Source organism: Poecilia latipinna, unplaced genomic scaffold (genome assembly GCF_001443285.1).
Source record: "Poecilia latipinna isolate Pla-1442-1.1 unplaced genomic scaffold, P_latipinna-1.0 Scaffold159, whole genome shotgun sequence".
Classification (NCBI taxonomy): domain Eukaryota; kingdom Metazoa; phylum Chordata; class Actinopteri; order Cyprinodontiformes; family Poeciliidae; genus Poecilia; species Poecilia latipinna.
In genome coordinates, this window is record NW_015112775.1 from 374,023 (window position 1) to 396,650 (window position 22,628).

General features: G+C 37.4%; 2 protein-coding genes across 3 annotated transcripts; one reads left to right on the forward strand and one right to left on the reverse strand.

The window, feature by feature from the left end:
- Positions 1-4,436: 4,436 nt before the first annotated feature.
- gpr101 (G protein-coupled receptor 101) lies at positions 4,437-10,973 on the forward strand. The gene has a single exon (XM_015029635.1). The coding sequence runs from the start codon at positions 5,405-5,407 to the stop codon at positions 6,746-6,748; it is 1,344 nt and encodes a 447-aa protein (XP_014885121.1). The 5' UTR covers positions 4,437-5,404; the 3' UTR covers positions 6,749-10,973.
- Positions 10,250-22,628, reverse strand: tm9sf5 (transmembrane 9 superfamily protein member 5). 2 transcript variants are annotated; one of them, XM_015029632.1, is made up of 18 exons: positions 22,334-22,628; positions 21,873-21,940; positions 21,692-21,785; positions 21,421-21,548; positions 21,182-21,311; positions 20,393-20,520; positions 19,657-19,771; positions 19,468-19,547; positions 19,266-19,371; positions 17,267-17,317; positions 16,798-16,930; positions 15,623-15,742; positions 15,335-15,392; positions 15,042-15,201; positions 14,784-14,935; positions 14,587-14,698; positions 14,325-14,496; positions 10,250-11,225 (listed from the first exon to the last, which is right to left on the reverse strand). In XM_015029632.1, the coding sequence occupies exons 1-18, from the start codon at positions 22,457-22,459 to the stop codon at positions 11,158-11,160; spliced, it is 2,001 nt and encodes a 666-aa protein (XP_014885118.1). In that variant the 5' UTR covers positions 22,460-22,628; the 3' UTR covers positions 10,250-11,157. The 2 variants fall into 2 exon arrangements, with proteins under 2 accessions (XP_014885118.1, XP_014885119.1); XM_015029633.1 differs by lacking the exon at positions 17,267-17,317 and having other exon boundaries at positions 22,334-22,627.

A 22,628-nucleotide genomic window follows, 5' to 3' on the forward strand; every position in this document is an offset into this window, starting at 1 on the left:
CAGCACACAAAAGTCAGAGACTTTAGATTTTCCCAAATAGCAGTTTGGGAAAATTTAACAGTTTCTACTCATTTGTTTACTTTTCAAAGAGGGAAACTAAAAAAAAATATTAAGAGTCCTTGAAAACTTCTAAGCACAGGGAAAAGACAATGTTGCATTCTGTTAGCTGAGTTTTGAACATTAGCAAGAGAAAATTAGTGCTTTCTAACGTGCACTCCTTTAAAATTCCCTAAATGTGTTTTTTCTAAGAACTTGCATCATAACAGCTCTATAATCATAACATGTTTCATCTCAAGCGCACAGACTGTGAAATAAAACATTATTTAATTCAATGTAATGTGGCCTGAAGACTCTCTCAGCAGTCTAGGTCAGAACGGTGGAGTGTTTACATTTGTGTGTCCATAAGCCTGCCCAAGGTCAGTTTAATGCTTCAAAAATAAATCAGTCCAAACATTTCACTTCAATGTTAATGTGTGTTTACAGCATGTTTGTTAGCATAGCCTAGGACGGTGTTTACCACTGCATTGCATCACCTTCGCTCTCAGCACCAATGTGGAGGAACTGGGTGACTGAAAAGTCCTTCACTTTGCCTCAGTCCGTCTTAAATAAGCTTAAAGTTAGATTAGGCAAGGTTTCTGGATTTTGATTATATGTGCTTTGTGCATGGTGGAGTTTCAACTTGCCTCTATAAAAGCAGCAAGAACCTGTTTTAGAGTTGCTGAGCCAATTTTCTTTAGACTTGAGCTTGTTTGCATTTCAAAGACGTGAATGTTCTTGGTAATTTTACAGTGGGGAATTATTTTTGTACTGCTGACCCATATGTGTATTTCCTTCCCATCACACCTAAATAAAGAGCTTATTTTCAGAATAAATACATTGTGGTGTTTTCTTTCTTTTAAACATCACAAATGTTTAAAAGCTTTTGTATTATTTTTTTGTTCAAATATGTTTTCTATTTTCTCCTTTTTTTTAAACATTCTCCTGTACTACATGTGCTCACACATTACTCTAAATCTTCATGTGCATTGTTGAAGTAGCACAGTACTTATTGTTTGTTTCTCTGTTTCTGCTCTCCAAAGTACCAATTTCCTGATCTATTTTAGGAGTATTTTGACATCTATTTACCTCTGCTCTGTTTTCAAATCACTCAATTTCTCAAATAAGCTACACAAGTGCATTTAATTCTGATAAACTTTGAAGTATAACCAAACATGGATCATCTAAGCCTCTTTTAGTCCTGCATAAACACCAAATATTGGGTTTGTATTGATATACAAGACAATGAAATCTATAGGCTATTGACTGAAACATTCTGATAAATGATTATAAAAATATGAAAACCTGAGCTGATTCCAACTTTTTCACCCTCCGTTGAGTTAAAATCACAGATTTTAACATGTAGCCTATAATAGGATTTCATGCGATTAACACAAAGCATTGCATAATTGTGAAGTTGAAATAAAAGGACTTAGATGTGCACATTTGTTCAATCAATACATTGAAGAACTTCTCATGTCAATTACAGCTGTATGTCTCTACCAGTGTTACTTTTTCTTCTCTGTGGAATAACTAGAGGTCAGTAAGGTGAACGGGCCATTCTGCCACACAACCACGATTTCATCCAAGTGTTTTCCATCCCTGGTCCTCAAGGCACGCTGTGCCACATGTTTTAGGTCAGAGGTTTGGAACCTCAGCTAAATCAATGCATGCAGTCAAGTTCTCCAGTATGTTGCCAACAACCTTATCACTTGACTCCGATGTGCTGAAGCGGAGAAACATGTAAAAGTTGTTGGACACCATTTTAAACGGGACTTGTTTTCTCTCTATTATTTGGGGGGTTTTGCCATAAAGAACAGACTAATGAAGTGCAAAAAAATAATAATAAATAAAATACTTGAACGGAGAAGCCTTGCTAGATTTTTGCAGTTGTTAATTACTTATTTAATCTTCAGACGATGGAACATTGGTCTGTGAGTTGGTCAAAACGTGGGATGTCGTTTTATAACCTAACTTTGCTTAATCTTTACTAAAGTTATCCCTGACCCATCTGTGTTGCTTGGTCTTCATGATGCTGTGAGCTCCTTAATATTCCTCTAAGATCTAAGGCAGTTTTTATTATTATTGAGATTAAATCAAGTTCAGTTAGGTTCTATTTACAAATATGGTAATCTCTGAAAGTAGTTGGTTGCAGAGAATTTATTTGAGTTTGAGTTTATTGAACATGAAGTTCCATAAAGTATTTTTGTTTTAATAAGACATCAAAACAAAAAAACACAGTTATAAACAAATAAAATAAATTTAAAACAAAAGCAGACGAAACAAAAAGAAGATCAGTAGTAAAGTATATTTACACATTCAATTATACTTTACTACTATTCTTCTTTGAGGAAATGGAGGCTGAACTCAGATCTTTGCCACACTTTTCAGATTAGTAATTTTTCAAAAGGTCGTGTAAAATTTACTCCTACTGCAAAGTTTGTGATTGTAATGCAAAAGAATGTCACAAAAAGGAAGCCAAGTATTTAATATATTGTTGCGTTAAAAATTTGATGGCCAGGGGTAAGTTGCAGTCTTGTCAGCAGTAGGCTCTTTGTGACATGAACTGAACATTGCATACTAGATGTTTTGTTGCTTTTTCTGCCCCCTGCTGGTCAAATATTTATTTTAGATCATATTAAATTAACATTTCTATAAAAATCACCTTGAATTCATTATTTTTTTTCCAGCAGAAGCAAACCAGTACATTCTTTGATTTATACATTTTAGTCCTTTCAGAAAAAGACATGAAATAATTGAACATTCTCATGTTGTTACATGTGGAAATTCAAAAAAAAAACAAAAAAAACGGGGGGGTGGGGGGATGTAATGTCCTACCAACCAAGCTGCAATGCTGATCCCTCCTTTCAATCGTCTGTTCAACTTCGTTAGCTCATAGCTGTTGGTGAAAATGACCTGGAGGCAGTGGCATCAGTTCTTGGGGACACTGTGAGCATTCATAGCGGCTAATAATCCCACGAGACAGAAGGCCTCTGGGTCTCCCTTTGAACCGCAGGCCATTCAACATGGGAACAGGGAAACATCTCCCCACCGCTTTATGGTCACCAGCATTTCATTTGCAATCTAAATCTACAACACAGGGTGTTCGAGAGACACATCAAAGGGCTTTTTGATAGCTGGGATAGAGCACAGACTTGAAATAAAATGGCTAATTACTAGTGTTGATTAGTAGGCCATGTAAGCCACAGACTAATTGGATTGCACAATGAGGAACGGCTTTTGTTTTCTGCGCATTTTAATGAAGCCTCTCTTTTTCAACCAACAAAGACTGAAATGTTGAAGCAAATTTTTTTTTGTTGTTGTTTACCTCAGTAAAAATAGAGACACACATAAATATGCACCCAGATTCAAATACAAACTTGAATGTTTTGGTTTTTGGATCTGAACTAAGTTATGTGTAACCCAACACACCACCAGTCACTCCCTCAACGTCTCAGAGAATTTATTTTATTTTCAGTCTATGAGGCTAAAACCTCAGTCTTAGGTACATATCAAGCTTGACAAATTAGGCTATGTTTTATTATGATGCCAAGTTAAAGAGCACAAAGGTAAACAAAGTCTTCAGAGGGAATTCCATTTCTACTTCAAACACTGGTGTAGCTCAAAGAATTAGAACAACAGTTAAGTTTGTTTGTTGTAATTTCATTCAAAAAGTAAAAGTAGCTTCAGTATTTTAATTATTTATTTAAGCAAATTTTGATGATTGCAGCTCATAGCTAATAAAAATCCAAAATGCAGCTTCTCAGAAAAAAATTGAAAGCTACATACAGTGTAAGACCAAATCGGTTTTTACAAATACAAAACTGTTAGCTACTGAAAAATACTTATACAGCGCAATAAAATCTCAATGCCTTCTGAATTATGCTTCCTGGATCCTATGATGGATCATAAGAGCAAAAAAATAAATGAAAACTGAAATAGACGATGGTTTAGATCAGCCCCTCATCAACAGAACAATCAATAATTTCTTGATAATTTCTCAATTTATAGCTGATAAAATTAGAAATTCAATATTTATAAGTCTAATTTTCTCTTCAAGCTTTTGTGCATCACAATTAATTAGAATATTGTTGAAAATGATAGAAGATTTTAATATAGAAATTGTCAGCCTACTTTAAGTTGGCCATGTTCTGTACCACAGCTCTTGGTCAGGGTTCCTTTGGCATCAATTTCTGCATCAGTGCAATAACCTTGGTGGTTCAGAAAGTACATGCAGCCATTTTGTTGACCAAGGGGGGCTGACTACAAGTGCATGCCACACTTTTCAGATTTGTAACTGTATTATACACATTTTAAAAACGTGTGTATGTTGTCTTCCCTGTGCACCTCATCTCAATAAAACACAGTTGTATTTGTGACGTGAAAACTGAAGTCCTGTTTTTTGTTAACAGGTACTATATTTTATTTCATAAAATGTTCCTTTTCATTATAAAAACGGACATGAATCCTTGAGGATAACACAATTAACTCTTGTGCTTCTATGATGTATAAAATACACCTTGCAGATGCTGAAATGTGCTCACATTCATGACAACAGTGGGGGGGGAGAAGAGGAGGAAGGCGGTTGGTGTCGAGCTCCAGCAGCGGCGGTGGGGGGGGGAGATTTCTGTACAGGTGTCCTGTTTTTTTTTTTCTTCTTCTTCTTCTTCATTCTGACACCTCGGAGACAAGATCCGACTATAAGCAGCCTAACACTGCTAAGGAGGAATCGAAGCAGATAAAAATAATAAACGATCCGCCTTGAAAAGAGCCGCGGCGGAGAAGATCTGCCCGTCTGGATGAGAGACCCCCGCTGGGTGAAGACACGCCGCCGATGACTGGAGCCGAGGCAGGGATGGAAACCGAGCGCAGCGCAGAGGAGGCGGCATCATCAGGCAAATTATCGCCTCGCTGATCATCTCAACGCGTTTTATGCATCAGTAACAGATTAGCGGCTGGTGATATTTTCTGTCCGCTGGAGGCTGGGACGGTGGCATCTGCTGTCGCCAAATTCCATTTTTCATTCTGCAGATGTCGGCTGCGGGAAGGAGGAGAAGGAGAAGAAAATGAAGAAGAAGCGGCCTGTTTTTGTCGGGTGAAGCCTTCGGGGATTAATCACTGATCGCCATGAACGGCGAATCAGTGTGGGTTATCTTCATCTGCTCGTGGATAACTCGCGTGGGCAGCTTTCACGCCTTGCGGGTGATGTTGTCACTTTGGATGAAATACGTTTAAAAACAATGTGAGATGTGTATTGAAACCCACTGAAGAAGGAATACCACAGCAGCAGATGGGCTGGTGTTAGGTGATGATCAGTATGGGACTGACCTGACTTTGTGTCAACACTCTGCTGGGTGCCAGCTGGAAGATGTCATCCTCCCAGGCACCTGGTTTGGGCTCCAATTTCACTGATGATCCCCTGGAGTATGGCTTCACACTGTCCAGTCAGGACCCAGCCTGGTCCTCCTTGGCTGACAGTGTGGTGAGGGTGGTGCTCATATCTGTGATTGTGTGCCTCTCTTTGTTTGGGAACGTGGTCGTTCTCCTGGTTTTCCAAAGGAAGCCTCAGCTCCTTCACGTCGCCAACCGCTTTGTCCTCAACCTGCTCCTGGCAGACCTCCTCCAGACTGTCTTAGTCATGCCGTTTGCCATTGCGGCCGCCTTGCCGGGTGTGTGGCCGCTGGATGCTCGGCTGTGCCAGGCTCTGGTGGTGCTCATGCACCTTTTTGCATTCGCTGGAGTCAACACCATCATTGTTGTCTCAGTAGATCGCTACCTGGCCATTATCCACCCTCTATCTTATCCGACCCGCATGACCCCACACTTAGGCACCAACCTGATCATTGCCACCTGGGTGCTGAGCGTCTTGCAGAGCACACCCCCTCTCTACGGCTGGGGCTCCATAGATTTTGACCGTCGTTACAAGGTCTGCACAGTGGTGTGGTCCTCCAGCTTGTCCTACTCTGCTGTGGTGTTCACCTTTTCCTTTTGGCTTCCTGTGCTAATCATGCTTGGATGCTACTGGATGGTGTTTAGAGCTGCTAGGAGACAGAATGCGTTAGTGCATCCCATTCAGACGCAATCATACTCCCAGCCGTGCCAGCAGGAATTTCAGGGCCCCACCAGTCCGCAGCAGCTTTCTTTACCCCAGCAGGCAAGTTCACCTGAGGGCCCCTACACAGCCCGAAGACACCCTGTTCGAGTTAAACACAGACGGTTCCACTACCACTGCAAGGCAGCTCGTGTAGTGTTTGTCATCATGGCTTCATATATCTTCAGCATGGGTCCCTACAGCATTCTCAATACCATTTCAGTGAACACCAGAGCCAATGTGCCCCCGTGGTTGTCCTCCACTGCCCTTGTGCTCTTCTTCTTGCAGTGCTGCCTTCATCCGTACATTTATGGCTACATGCATCGCAGCGTGAGAAAAGAGTTCCTGGCTTTGCTTTACGGGATGCTCTGCAAGCAGGGTCGTCCACGTCACAGCTCCACGGTGGAGGGCTGCTTCACCTCGACGGAGGGACAGCCCAACGCTCACCCTCACCTCCCCAGTCTGGCTGCTCGAGTTTTCCCCATGCAGACTTGGGAAGAGTGCACAACGTCCTCCTCTCCTACTTGTGAGAGGAAGTCAAGAGACAGCCGCAGAGAGACCACCTCTACCAGTTTCAGCTCAGAGAGAGAGCTTCCTGTTCACGGCCAGCAAAGCTCATGATCTGCACTGCAATCATCAACAAGGAAATCTTTATTCCTATGTGAGGAGTTTCTGTGGATGGGAGGCGATAAATGTGGATCTAGCCTGCTGAGCTTGTAAGCGGTGGTACTGAATACATCGATCGTTTGATGGTTTGTCTTAAACGGAAAGTGCAGGATTTTTGAAATTAGGTTTCCTTAAAATAAGAAGATAATATTTTAATAGCAGTAGGTAACTCTCTAAACTGCAGCAGACTCCTACCGTCTTTAAACAGCAAAAACATTTATGTAAACAGTTTTATGAACCTTTAAATTGCTCTAATGTTGGTATTGGGTGGTTACTTTCACAGAAACTGGTGCTTACAGTCTGTTTGATTTGTATAGGAAGTTGAAGCTCTGATCTGGGTGAAGGCATCACATCCAAGTGTTTTCTTGTAATTTGGAAAACTCAACTGGATTATTTAGAGTATTTAGTTAATGGTAACTAACTAAAAACTGTATTTTCTTCTATTTTATGTGTACAAATTCTAAAGAAACATTGTCACCATTAAATAACGTGAAACATATAGGAGATACTATACATTTTATGTTACCAGTACAAGAAAATAGCTGGTGGTGCACTGCCTCCTCCCTTCATTTTCTCTGTTTCCTGTGTAACTAATCAACAGCTCATGTGTTAATAGTGTAGATGACAATGGCTTAAAGATTTATAAAATGGTGCTCCAAAAAACTGCTTTCAGATTTTGAGCCTGGAGTTATTTTAAGATGGCAGAAGACCACTTTTGGCAGCCATTATCTTTAAGCCAACTAATCTGGATTTAAATTAAATAAAGTGAGTTATCTACTGCAGTTAAGATATTATCAGAACCTAACCTCAGAAATCCCAAACTATCCCTTTAAGCTTCTCCAATGGGGGAAAAGTTTTATCCAGTCAAGAGTATCAAAACCGGCTGAGGGGTTTTTAATATGTAAATGCAGTTATAAAAGTTACAACATAGATTGTATGTACAAGACTTGCTGTTGTCATCATGTTCTGTCTGTAAAACCATTATCACAAGTATCCAATATTGTAATTACTGATGTTTGAATTTCAAAATGGACCTTTAAAACATTTTTTAACTTTAACTAATCAATCCAGACCTTGCCCTAAAATGAAATATCATCTTTTTTCTGACACAAACCAATGATAGCTTGAATTAATTGTCAGCTTAGCAAGACCTCTCCTTTAGTGTGTTTTATGTGAAGCACGCTGGAGGGCACAGCTTTATTTACACCATATCAACTCAGGGTGCTACTCGCAGACTAAGAAAAATGATGTGCCCATATCAATTCAATTTTTAGCTTGTAAATATTTATTTTCTGCAACTCCTCTTAGTCTTGAAGCGCCTTTTTGGAGAATAGAAAGAATGATTCACTGTGCCTGTAAGCGAAAGAACACAGAAGGGTTATAATTCCCTTTAGTTAATAATATGGACAAACATACACACACATCAGTTTTTAGTTTATTCTGGCAAAACCTGAAGATTTTACTTCTTCAGTTTGTCAAATTTGGACTCAGTATTTGCTGCCTTTTTAGCATCAGCCTTTCTTTAGAGAGACAGAGTATTTTTCTTTGACACCACACAACAGAGGGAGCAACGTGTGATAAAAATATAACAATGTACCAGTTGTTTTAAACAAGCAGCACGCCAGGAGAGCTTATGTAACAGATGTCTTACATTCCATTAAGCACATGTAAAGGTGTAAGATACCTCTTTAAGAAAAATTAGAAAGAATTTTTAAAGCCGCAAATAGAAGTACCTCGGGTCAGAAATTTACATACACTCATTTGGGGATGAATGCTATGTTAATTCGAGCTTTGCAGTGATGCCTTTCAGCTTTTTTTTAGGATGTCATAATCATCACATTAAATATTTTTAAAAATCAGGTGCATATATTGAATTTATTGTGGATTTTCTCCAATCTACACAGGAATTTAAATACAGGTTAAAATATCCACATACATCTCCCTGAAATTAAGCTAATTGCTCCTTTAGCGAGATGTACACATGTATCCACCAAACACCTTTAGAAATAATGACAGTTGAATGATTGACTTCCCAGCATAGTAGTTAAATCTTAAGTAAACTTGAGGGCAAGGATTTCAAAAAGCCAAATTTAAGATTAGCTTGCTTTATGCAGTCTACAACTAGTTTTGAGGTGCACTTGGGATTATTTAACTGTTGGATGTTATTGTGTCCAGATTTAAACTGCCTGGTTGTTCATTTGGGATGAAGTTGAAGAATTCAGCAGTAATCCTAAAAGGGGGTATCAACATCATGCGTTATACGTGGTGTAGTGTTTTGAAGGTTCGGACGCCTCAGCATGACTCTTCAAAACATCTTTGTTTCATTTAAACATAAATTAAATTCCAGAAGAAGGCGTCCATTTTGGCGAACGTTCTTCTTTCTCCTCACAGTCTGTGGAAATGTGATCAGAGTTCCAGCAATTTCCATTTCATGGCAGACCTTAGTATTGGTGGTTCCTTAAAATTTTAACCAATTTCTTTTCACATAAAAGTGAATGTTTGGTTCCAGAAGATGGCATATCTTAACAAATTGCACTTAGGTACAGTTATTTGAATCGATAATCTTAAAATCTTTGGTTGTTCAGAGGATCTAGAATCTTTCCTTTGGACTTTCCCGTTGATCTGAGTGTTGAAGTTATGTAATTATTCCATTGTGGACAGACAGTAAAGCATATTATTTTAAACCCCTGAATGCGTTCATGGTTATGCTGAGTGTATGTAAATGTCTGACTGCAACCAACAGTTGCATATTTAGGAAGCCGCAAGCTTGACTAGGGCTCATTTTAACAGCAGGTTTTGCCTTTGTTTTGTTATTTCTATAACTATTTGTTAAAGGAAAAATTGTTTTGCCCCTAGTGTGTTATTTTTCATACTATATTGTGATAGATTTGTATGTTTTTTTTTTTCTTTCTGAGACCTGCCTTTGTATTTATCCAGCAGGTCAGTAGAGAAAACATATTTGACAATCAAACTTGTCAGTCTTTCAATAGAACAGTTTGCATTGCAGCAAATAAAGAGAAAATGTTTAGACTTTAACAAAAAAAAAACTACATATTTTGTGCATTTGTATTAATTTGGTTGGAATAATAAATGCTGTTTGTTGTTTAATAATAAACTGTATGTAATGTATAAGAAAAACAATGTGTCATTTTACATTGATGTTTGCCCAAGAAATATTTAAAATCAGGCATTTTTCTGTCTCCAGTTAAAGTCACACTTAGTTTTAATTTGATGGATAAATTATGCCTATTAATTTATCACCAGTATATTGCAATATACTTATTCGAATTACAGCATCAACAGTTTGAAATGCATCTCAATCTGCTTTCTGTGTAGTTTTTAAATAGAAAAAGCTGCATGAGATCATTACTGAATGGGAGCTTGTAGTCTAAAGTCCAGAGATAAGTAGAAATAAGTGACATTTTATAGTAACTCAAACACAATACCACCATGTTCCCTTTAAATTAATTACATTTATTTGTAAAGTTTCCACCTCTGATGAAGACTCTCCACTGCCAGAAGCACACAGCAGTGGTGCTTATGCAATTAACAGCTCAACAAACCACTTTAGATCATTAAGGGATGCATCTCAATGGAGCACATAGTAAGTAACTTCATGGTCTGCATTGCAATTAAAGTTGGATTTTTTTTTTTCTGTGAGCAAACACATTGAAATATTCTTAATATGTAACACACTGGAGTCACTCTAACACAGGCGTGCCTTCAGTACCTGCATCATCCTTCTACTCTACAGACTCTTAATTTGAAGAAAATGGACATCATCATACCAGTGTCAGTGTTTTATATGTTTAAACTACATTACTGCCTGATATTTAAAGAATTTAAGCCCAATTCACACCTACAAATCAAAAATATGCAGAAAATGAAAAAGCCCCACAAGAGGCTCTCATAATGGTGACAGAAGCATTCTCACTCTCCCTCTTTATACAACGTATGTACACATTTTGTTTTCCAAATCATTACAGAACAGAAAAACGGAGCATTTAGCTATGAAAGAATAGAAAAAGCAAAACACTAAAATATTTCACTTTCTTTAGAAAATGAAAGTAAAACAAATGGTTCATGGTGCCAACTTAATCACTGGAACCCTCACTGATTTTCAAGGCGCCACTCAGAAGATAATGGATCAACAGTGAAACAATATGATATACATATATATTTATATTTAAAATGGAAAAAAAAGCAACAGAGGTTTAAAGCACAAAAAAGGACGGGCTCTGCTCTGTGAGTTTTTCTATCACGTGATGGTTTCAGTTCGGGTCCGTTTAGACCACTTCATGACAAAGGCAGCACTGAGGAGCCCAGCGCTGTGGCAGCAAGATGTTAGTCCATGCTTCAGTCCTCTAGTCCACTTTCACCACACTGTAGATCTTATTTACAAACCAGAAGCAGGCGAAGAAGCCAATTGTACCTAAAGGCAGGAGACAGGAAAAACACATTTGTTAAAAAATAAATAAATAAATCATGAGATAAACCAGCACCCCTGGTAAAATGGGTTAAAAACCTCAATTATACTATTATTTCAGTTGTATGAGGCACACAAATTTAATAAAAAATATAAACAAGAAATAATTATTTTTAACAGAATCACCAATTTCACTTACTGGAATCTAATAACTCCAATAGAGGAATGTATATTATATGAACTGATCCGTTTTTAGAGACTTTGTGATCTATGATGTCATATCAAGAAAATTTTATTCAACACAAGGTAGCAAAAGATACATAAAGAACACTAAAATAGTTTGTACTTGTTACCACATTACTTCTGAAACGCCTTCGCATGTAATACCACAATTTAAGCTTTTTCCATATCATCTTCAAAAGTAAATGAATTAATATAAAGCTTCAACATTGTAGCTTATTTCCTTCCTTTATTTGTGGAAAAAATACTCTATATAACTGCAGATATTTTCCTCCCAAATTGTAAGTTATTATCTAGACCAAAGACCTGCAATCATTACAACCGTCTGTCCAGCTAAAGAAAACTCATTTAGAGCCATGAATGCTACAAGAGAATATATAGATACAGAAATATTACTGATACTGGTCATTTTGTTATGGAAATTCAATAAGAAAAGAAAGGGGAAAAAAAGAGCCTGAATTAATTTTTCTTATTATTATTAAATTGTTATTTAAAAATAGTTGGGTCTTTATTGTGGAAGGTCCAAAAAGGAACTTTTCTGGAGTCACAGTTTGCAAAAAACATATAAATATATTGCCAGAGTCAAAGTCAAAATCTTTTTAAGTCCTATTACTCATTATCAATGCCAATACGAAACAAATCTAATTGGGTTTGGAATACAAATATTCTCAGTAAAGAGTATTTGGATAAATGTTCTAGTTAGCCATGTGCAGGGTATATTCAATGTAATGTCGAGGTTATTCTGCGACGTGGATCCTGATCAATCTAGATTAGACAACTGTAATCGATTTGGTAATTAAGATGGAATCGAGAGATTATAAAAAATAAAAATATATATACATATATTGTGACAAAAACACAGCGATCTTGGGTGCATACGTTCGTTCCTTTAGTTAAAATCCCGAATCACTTCGTCTGGGTGACTCACTGCTGAATGGGGGCCACACAAAGCCCCCAGCAGAAATAAGTTGTGATCAAAGTTGGGATGAGATGGCAAAGAGACAACAGAATAAAAAGTGAAAAGAGGAAATGACACGGATTAGGAGTATTTAAATCAAAACCCGCAGAAAGGAGGGAAACTAATCATCTTTTTCCTGAACTGCAGAACTACTTTGGAGCGATAATCTTCCGACATCTTGTCCGCTTGCTACTTATAGCTCTGACCCAAGACAGTGTCAACCAGAACAGGCGTGACGAGCGTTGCTATGGACTAAATTTTCATCTTGCCTAATGACAGAATAATACCAGGACATATGTCATCATCAACATCATGGCGAGCCAAATGATCTTGTGCAACACACAGACTGGGTGGGTATGTGCTCATTATTCCCTACTTTATATTATCCTCCTTCTGCTGACAACCTGAATCTCATTTGAGTCGGCAAGAAAGCTCAACAGCGCCACATAGATCTGCAACTGGAAAAATCTAGACTATTAATGTGGCTTGTAAGAAACAGTCCTGCAGGAAAATTAAATCTAAATTTCAAAGTTTTTCAGCAAAAGGAAGCAGGAAGTGCTCTAAAACTTCCTGGTAGATTGTTTTGTGAACTTTGGACTTGATAAAGACCGGCCTGAGATCTGGGTGTAATGATGGACTCAGACCTGAACCTTAAGAGTCACATAAAGGCAGTTACAAAATCAGCCTTCTATCACCTGAAGAACATTTCTAGGATTAAATAACTAATGTCCTAGCAAGATCTAGAAAAACTCATTCATGTGCTTATTGTTAGTCGCATTGATTACAGCAACAGTGTCTTCTTAGGCCTGATTAAAAAAAAAAATATATATATATATATATATACAAAGAGAGAGCTGCATCTGACCCAGAACACTGCTGCTTGCATCCTCACTAAAATCAGGAAGATAACGTTCATCAACCCAGTTGGAAAAATCCTTATACTGGCTGCCTGTAGCTCAGAGAACAGACATTACAATATTTCTATTAGTTTATAAATCACAGAACGACAAACTTCCAGATCACTCAGGTCTTCTGGTTCTGGTTCTGCTCTGTATCCCCAGAACCAGAACCAAACATGGAGAAGCTGCATTCAGCTGCTATGAACCATAAAATCTATAACAAACTTCCAGAAAACTGCAAAATGGCTGAAACACTGAGTTCATTTAAATCGAGACTAAAACCCCACCTGCTTAGAGCTGCTTTGGATTAACACATACAAATAAACTTGATTGATTGATTGAATCATCTCGGGACTGCCATCATACCAATTGGGTATGATTTTTTTTTTACTACATTATTCTTTCCACTCAACTTTACGTTAAGCCAGCCTCTTTATCAACAGTCTTTGATAAAGACCAGATGAAGACGCTGTCGATGACAACTGTCTGTCAGCAGTCTTCCCCATAATTGTGCAGTCCATAGAATAACATTAAATATGATTTTTAATTGGTCTTAAATTATATTTAAATTTTCTGAACTTAATTTTGGATGGTCATTAGATGTAAGCCATTGTCATCTGAATGAACAGAATCAAACACTTTTGAGTGTAACAACTATTAGCTTAAATTTGGCAACTTAAGTATTGAAATGCATTCCTTTTTCATTGCATTACTTTGTAGGTACTTTTTCTTATCTGTGCAAGTACAAAAGGCCACTAAAATGAGAGCAAACAAATGTTGAGGAATTTCCTCATGTCTATTCTTAGAACAGGATCTTGAATGCTCCTCCTACTGGTAACCTGACTGTCCACTGGATTCAAATTACCTTTGAATAGACAGCACAACCCAAGCTCTTCACTGACCTTAAACTGCCATTGAATTTAATGAGACACGGAACAAAGTCATGTCTGCAATACACACCAACAAGGATAAAACAAAACGATTTTCATTAAAAAGTAAAATTCCTACCTGTAAAGAGGAAGAAGATGAGAACCATAATCATAGTGTATCCAAAGTACAGTATAGTGCTTGCCGCGCCAATTATTTGCAGCTTTGAGAAGAAGTAGTGCACAGCATAGATGAAGAGATAGACTGCTGTGAAGCCGCTGGTCAGGAATGAACGCCACCACCAATGGTAGTCCTGGATGAATCAGACAAAAGATGGCGAGTCAGGGTCCGCTAAAACAATTTAAAAAAAAAAATAAAAAATCTATGCTAAACTTTCAGGTACCTCAGCACACAGGTGGAAGTAGCACAGCAGAATTGTGGCCTCAGAGCAGGTGATCAGGAGAATAATGAAAACCAGGAACAAGAACCCAAACATGTAGTACATCTGATGAGACCTAAATCAAAAATCTTAATTCATTCACCCTGTAAACATGTTTAAGCATCTAATATCAGATCTGAAGATTTGTTTCACATTTGTACCAAATGCTGTTGAGGATGAAGAACAGCTGGATGAAGATGCAACCAAAGGGAAGGATGCCACCCATCACTATCCCAGGGATGGGTTTAGTGAAGAAGGACTGCTCAGGAATTTGACGGGGGATTTGATTTGTCCGCACCGGTTGCTCAATTGCCTGCGCCAAACAGAAAAAAAAAAAAGAAAAAAAAGATGAAGACTTACAAGAAGGCAAAGATAAAAACATTTGTATACGTTTTGTGAACTCTGAAGATCTAACTCACAGGTTTCTTGAATCCAAAGTAGGCACCGATGAAGGTGAGAGGAACAGAGATTCCAAACCACATGGCCAAAATGGCCACCAAAGTACCAAACGGGATTGCAGCTGAGGAACCCTCCACCCAAAGGATCAGGTTCATCAGGAAAAAGTCCGCAAATACAATCCTAAAGAAAAAAATAAACAGCGACTCAATACAAAGGTAAATCATATGCTGGATAACATCAGTATGTAAAGCCTCCAGACCTGCTGAAACAGAAGCACATGAAATATGAGCATTTGCTAAGCTAAATAACGAACCCTGGGCACAGGAGAGCTGTCAGCAACACGTTGGTCTTCCACTTTTCACCTCCAAAAGCTGATAAGAAGAAGAGACAAGAATTAATTATTGTGAAAGGAACAATGAGAAAGAAGTTTGGTTACGAGGAAATTATTATCTAAGTTGGTTTAGCTCTGAGATATCCTACATTATCTAAACTGAGAGGGTGACAATCACAAAACAACTTATTTATTTATTTATTTATTTATTTATTTATTTAAAAAAGCTACTTTGTAAAACTGTAACTTTTATACAAAGTGGAGAATTACTTTTGTAAAGACGTGCAGACACGTAGCCAGCAGGAGTTCCCAGCAGGACCCAGAGAACCACAGCGCAGGTCATCAGAGCCCCTCTGTTGGCAGGAGACAGGAATCCAAGACAGGCCAGGACTAAAGTGGACAGAAAGTCATAAATGCATCATTTCAAACATTATGTGTGTAGAATGTAAAAGACAAAACATTTTAACAGACTGCCTGGCTAACTTAAGAATGTAAAATGTGTATGGTATGTGTTACCATATACTGTAATTTAAGTTGAAAGCTCTGTGCTTAGTACAGATTTGGAATATCTGTTTCCATTTAGCTCCCAAAACAATATTTACGATAAAAGTCATGTGATCAGAATTAGGTGTTAACTTAAAGAAGCTTTCTCATTTTATTTTGAACATGGGGAAAGCAGAGAATCATGCTCCAATGTTACTTGAAACCTTGAACACCCTGTATGGGTTGAATTTATTCACAACCATACAAAATAACCTGGACAATGTGGTTGAAAAACTTATGATACAGGTATTTCATATCAGTCGATAGATAATTATTGATTAGTTTTTTTGTTTTAAATATCTGAAATACTGCCAAACTGGTTGCATCCAGTTTTCACTTCACTGTTCATTTTTAAGCAGTTATGAGAGACCTGAACAACTATGTGATTTATCCACCATGTTACTGCTAGGCAACCAGTGAGTTGCTAGGTAACCAAAGAGTAAGTTAGTTGATGCCACACACCTTGCTCAGCTATCAATGAGAGGTTCGGATCAGAGTTCAATTAATATTCTATGTATTGAATATGCTATCAGATGTGTTATCTACTGACATTGATCACATGTCAATCATTTCATATACTGTTATTGATTTATTGTCCAGCCCTATGATAAGCAGATGCTAAATTAAATAGAGTTTCTTTATTTGAATGTAGTACATAAAGCAGATGCAAATGTAGGCATCAAGTATCCAAATAAACTAACTAAGCATGACTGTAGACATGTCGAGCCCCAAGACAGCAGCAAAGTGATTTTTTAAACCATCCTTTACATGTGGAATAGACATCAACCTAGACCAGAGCAGCTGGAGGAGAGTTTGTGTAAACAACCTACAGGAAATTAAGAGCAAAACATCTGGACAAAAGTGAAGCTCTGTGCGTTTGGCAGAAAGTGAGAAATCCTTACAGAGCGTGATGAAGGTCATGATGAAGATCTGGGTGCCCTGTCCAAGGAACACAGACAGCAGCATCCCCTTCCTGGGAGGACGGAAAACGTCGCCATGCACTTGCTTCCATCCCGACTCCTCCTGTGCGTCCTCCTGGGGGACAAAGGTCAACACAAGGGTAAAAGGAGAGACTCGAATTTAAACAGGTTTAAAGTTTAAAAGGTTGCCAACCACCAGACACTCATTCCTGCTAGACAAACACATATATGTGAAGACAGATTTTAAAAAGGTGTAAAATTTGGTGTGAACAAACTAATTTCAAGGAAGAAATGCATTTTTTCCCCCTTTTTCTGACAAATTTAACTCCTAGTTTAAAGATCCACACCACATTTTACATTCCATGTGTTCTCTGTTTGCCAGAATCATACACACCCAAGCACCAAGCACCTGATTTAGTTCAATCTTTAGAGTGGATTTCATTAAGCTTACATAGGGTAGAGAAGATTTTTCCTTGGCCGGTGTAAGCTTTATCAAGTCTCCCTGTGAAATGTAACAGAATATTTGTAATTTTGGATGCAATGCACTCGTGCTGGGTGGTATTTTACACTGCAGATTTAAAGCATAAGCCACACAAATAAGCACAAGCAGGCCAGTGAATGGCGTTACTAAGAAAATAAACTCCAGTCTCCAATGTGTTAGAATAATTTCTTCAGTTAATCCTTTAAGTTCCTCATGAAAATCCTTATGTAGAGTGATATGGATCCACCTGCCCTGCCTTCATTCACGCATACAAGAGGTTTCTATCTGATTAGTCTCAGCAACAAAAGCATTCAAGAATAGACATATTCAATGAATGAGAATAATATTGACAACTTTATTTCATTCATTCAAAAAGTGGCACTCAATATTTTCTAATTGGTCCGTATTGAAATCTGCACTGCAGAACACAAAATCTTACCAGGTATTCTGGTCTAGTTTCTAGTTCAAGTATGTTAGTACACTTGAAACAAGAAAAACTAACTTACGAATAACTTAAGCAAGATTTAGGAACTTGTTCTAAGTCACTAATACCTTGACATCAACAAGAAAGTACTAGTTTTATGGGCAGATTATTTCACTTGTAACATGGGAAAATGTATTATAAGTGAAATAATCTGCCGATGGAACTAGTTTCTGATTCCCAAAACAAGCTCTTATGTCTTGATTAAAAGTTACTTTTAAGTTAGTTTTGTCTTATTTTAAGTGCACCAAGACATTTACACTAAAACTAAACCAAAATTACTTGGTAAGATTTTGTATTTTTGACCTGTATATAATATCTGTTTCCTTTTTTCAGTTAAATTACTCAAATAAATTCACAAAACTTTTGGATGCTGTTCTAAATCATTTAGATACATCTGTAGATAGTACAAGACGACACTTGGCCCACTGTCCTAAGCATGTAAACATCAGACTACCAATTAGTCAGTAAGAAAACCCATCCTTGTTGAATTAATCATTAATTTTATCAGACAGTAATAACAGTCTGTTTGTAATAATTTCCAGAAAGGAAAATGCTGAAACATTTTTTGGTATGAGTGGCATCTGAAAATAAATGGAGATTACTTCTAATATCCTGGTTTCATAACGCCAACAGGAAGTGGACGGGCTTGTCTTGTGTGAGTAAGTGATAGTAAAAATGATTACGCAATCCTGCACTCAAGAACTCATCACCATAAGAAAGCTAGCTGGAGATCAATGGGCTGAGCCAGTAACACATACAGACCTGTTCTACTGAATAAACACTTAATGATAGTTACTGGGAAGTTGTATAGCTTAAGCAAGTCGATCATATATCAGTGTGGCTAAAGATTTGCTTAAATCAGCATTTCCTTGTTATGACAGCGTTTTTAGTGAGAGTTCCTTGTTAAAACATTCATTTAATCAACAGTGCAACAGCATTTCACACAAAAACCAGCAGCATTTGCATAAGATGACTGAAAAGTGATTGATAAACCACCTCATTTGTTTATTCGCCTCTACACTGGATGTGGTTATTAGGGCAAATTCCTAATGCTGCTTCGTCAGGGTAAACTCAATGTACTCCATTCTCTTGTCTCATGTGATGCTGATGGCCTGACGGTCGTGTCCAAGCCCTCAGGCAAATACATTTTTTGCATTTTCTGTGAATGTTTTACTCAAACTAAAATGTTCACTGTTCATGGAAGAAGAAATCATTTGAAAAATTAGAATATCAAGACCAATTTAAGCTCTTTTAATATCGCATGCATGATTCTGAAAAAATTGAAATGTGGTTAAAAAAAATGATGAATGTAAAAGTATGTTTCTTCATAGAACTAAATCTAAAGGAGCTTGCTTCATAGGAGATTTTCCATCAGAAATGCAGCTGCTTTCATTCACAATGTGCAAACATGATGTCCTGCAATGTATTTGTAGTAGGAATTTTTTGTACACATCAGAACAGGAAAGTCAAACAGCGCGCCTTTACCTGATCCACCTGATTGTATCTGGCGATGTCCTTGTGGAGGGTTCTCAGCATGATCATGGCAACCATGCCAGACAGGAAAAGCACAATGACCAAGGAATTCATGATGCTGTTGAACAAACAAGACACACCTTAATGCAAATACCATGAATAATGAGCTTGTGAATACTAGTGGCAGTTTTCTGAAGTGAAAAAGCATTCGGACCTAAACCACTGGATGTTGGTATGAGGCATCGAGACCAGGATGTAGTCCCACCTAGAGGCCCATTTGATGGTATTATTTTCCTGTAAAATAAATTTTCAAAAATGTAATAATCAGGTAACAGTTTTCTCCTTACAGACCATGAGCAGGTAACACATTACTAAAAAGCATAGTCACACATAAAAGGCTTACCTCAAATGTTACAGCATAGGTGTAAACGATTGTTACATCCTCTTTAAACTCCGCTGGTACTTCCATTGGGTTTCCTGATTCACATTTTGGATCGTTTTCATCTACTTGTTTGATGCTGTTTGCACAAAATACAAAAAGTCAACTTATGTTAAAATGTAATTGTTAAGAACAAAAGCCAATTGTCATTTAGATCATAACCTTAACTACGTGCGGAGCGTCTCAGTGCATGACAACCACTGTATGTTTGAACATGTTTTTGTGTACTTTAGGATAAAAACAGGAAAAACAAGCCAGATTTTAACTGCAGCAAAAATGATAGAACATATGGATATTGACAGTTAATAAAGTCAACTATAGCCATTTATTGTTAATTTCATTTTGATATAGTAACAGTTTCCAAATTGTCAGTATGTCAACCAAGCTCATTATTCCTTACTAGAAAAACTTCCAGTCAAATATATCCAGATTGTAAGCAAAGGAAAACCATAGTAGCCTTCCAACCAGCTGACTGGCAGTGAGCAGCAACAGAGACAGACAGTGGAGCACTTTGTTGCACTCTGGTAGCTCTTTAGTCAGTAAAAAGGGTATGAATAAAAATTTTTGCGGTTTTTAAATCTGAAACTATTGAAAACCTCTGCATACATTCATGCTGAAAGGTGACACATGCCTAAATGAGATGCATAAAAAAAATTTAAATAAATAAATAGCAGCTGATTATCCATCCACGTCCAATCACCTCTTTGGTTCAAGAGTGGCAGCAACCAGGCGAGAGCCTTGCCAACCTTCAGGTTCTCCTTTGTGGTAAGTGATCTTTATATCCACATGGTTGAAAACATAAAATGTGTTTTTCTTGTTGAACTCAGACTGAAAAAAGATGAAAATGTATCTGATTAGTCAACATCCATTCCAGCTTTAACTTCACTTGAACATATTAAACTCATGCTATTCTGTGCAACAGGTGAAAGTCATCAGATTTATTTAGTTCTTTCATCCTACTAATGTCTTTCCTTGGTCCTCCAAAATAAGATTAAAAAAAACATGAAAGCACAAGCAAAATTATAAGTACAATCACCAAAAAAAAAAAAACTAAAGTGTTTTTAGGTAAATTAATCAGATCTGAAGGTTCATTCCTTTATTAAAAAAAATTGTATTTAATAGTTACCAACTAAAACATAAACTAAATGAGAGTGCATTTAAAGACAATAAAATCAGTTAGATAAAAATGCATTCTTTTTTGCTGCTGACGTACACTGTCACACTGCTCCAACAGGTATCACTGGTTGGTAAAGCCAAACTGGTTACATTGAGTGTTAGCATAGCTTAATGAAACCAGTTTTACAGTCACTAATGCTGTTCATACAAATTTACTTTAAATACACAATGTCATCTCTGTTGGTATTCCTTCTGAGGAAAAAAAATTACTTTAAAGAAAATAGTTATTAGCTGCTGTTTATTTAATTAACATTTTTATAATAACACCACTTAAAAATCCAGAAATTTAAAAAAACAAGAAACCACAACTCACATTAATTACACAGGCATCTTTCGCTCGACCATCTGATGTGACAAGGCAGCCAATGGGGAAGCCAGGGTTGCAATACTTTTGACCGTCTTCAACGTCATAGCACCATGTCACTGGCATGTTGTCGATAATCCTTAAAATACATTTACACTTATAAAGGTTTGCTTAAATACTTTCCTTTGTTCATTTATTAAATTTCTCTAAATTAGCACTATTTGTTAAGGAGAAACTCTGCCACTAACCAGTGATGCTGGTAATTCAGCTGCATTCCCATCTTGAGAAAATCCAATTTCGGAGCATCATCTTTGTTCGCTGTCTTGTAAGTCTTGGTGCAAACTCTCTTGCATTTTACATCTTCTTTAAACTTGAACTGCAGAAGAAAAAAAAGAAAAGGCAAAAATGTTTGTTTTTTAGTTGCAACATAGATAAAGATTTGGTCGAATGAATGGTGCATCTCTGCAAACATAGAATGAATGAAACAAAAAACGCATTTGCCATCATTCAGGCTCTCACCTTGTAAGGGGAAGACTCAATTCGCTCACCAAATAGCACCTGTCCCAGGTTCTCAGATGGCCTCTTCTCATGGTCATCTTTGCAGAAGTCAAACCTTTAGCAAATATTTAAATGATCATCCACAGAAAAATGATGATACTGGTCAAGAAATTTAGTTAATCTAAAATATCAAATTACTTACATATCATACTCGTAAGGCAGAACAGACTCCACTGAGTCCAAGCGATTAACAAACAGCTCAACCTGCGTCTGTAAAGAAAATACTTTAAAATTTAACTTTTATAGAACATTTTTAAAAAAAAAAACATAAACTAATGAGCCTGAAATTATCGAGTCCCAAATGGAAAAATAATTATCACGCACAGAAACTTTTTTTAATGGCATTAGAGCCAAAACCACGAGACAATGGCTTTAAATCAATTACTAGAGAGACGAAAACAATACAAAGTGCCTAAACATCATCACGATGTGCCAGTATCCTGTTCCAGAAATTAGCCGGGGCCTAGAGGACAAGTGGCTAGCTACTGCTATTTCTCCCAGTTGGAAAAAAAGATGTCAAAAACACACGGAAAAATATAGAAACTCCTACTGGTGAACATGTACAGAACTTATTAAGAATTGCTCCACTGAAAGAAATCATACCTGGCATTCTTCGGTCTCTTTATCACAAAAACTCACGGGAGCTAAACCCGGAAGATAAAAAGCCGAGCATGAACTGAAATATACGACTAGCAAAAAGACCAATCCAACTGACTGTCGCGTCTTCATTTTAACGCGGGCTAAGCTCTCCAACGCTGCGATATCTTGCTGTTAAAGGCGGCGTATCCCCTAGTTTATAAAGGCCTACTGTTCACCGGGTATCTACAACTGGCTAAAAGCCGTCTTGCTAACTACGGACACCGATCCAGGCTGACAACGTCCCACCTCTGTCAAGCTA

Excerpts from the sequence above, each read along its gene's own strand:
- tm9sf5 (XM_015029632.1), bottom strand. The coding sequence starts at position 22,459 with ATGAAGACGCGACAGTCAGTTGGATTGGTCTTTTTGCTAGTCGTATAT. Across the intron at positions 19,548-19,656 it reads CCTATGCTGTAACATTTGAG|GAAAATAATACCATCAAATG; the intron begins GTAAGCCTTTTA and ends TTTATTTTACAG. Across the intron at positions 15,393-15,622 it reads GTCTGCACGTCTTTACAAAA|CTTTTGGAGGTGAAAAGTGG; the intron begins GTAATTCTCCAC and ends TCTTCTTATCAG.
- gpr101 (XM_015029635.1), top strand. The coding sequence starts at position 5,405 with ATGTCATCCTCCCAGGCACCTGGTTTGGGCTCCAATTTCACTGATGAT.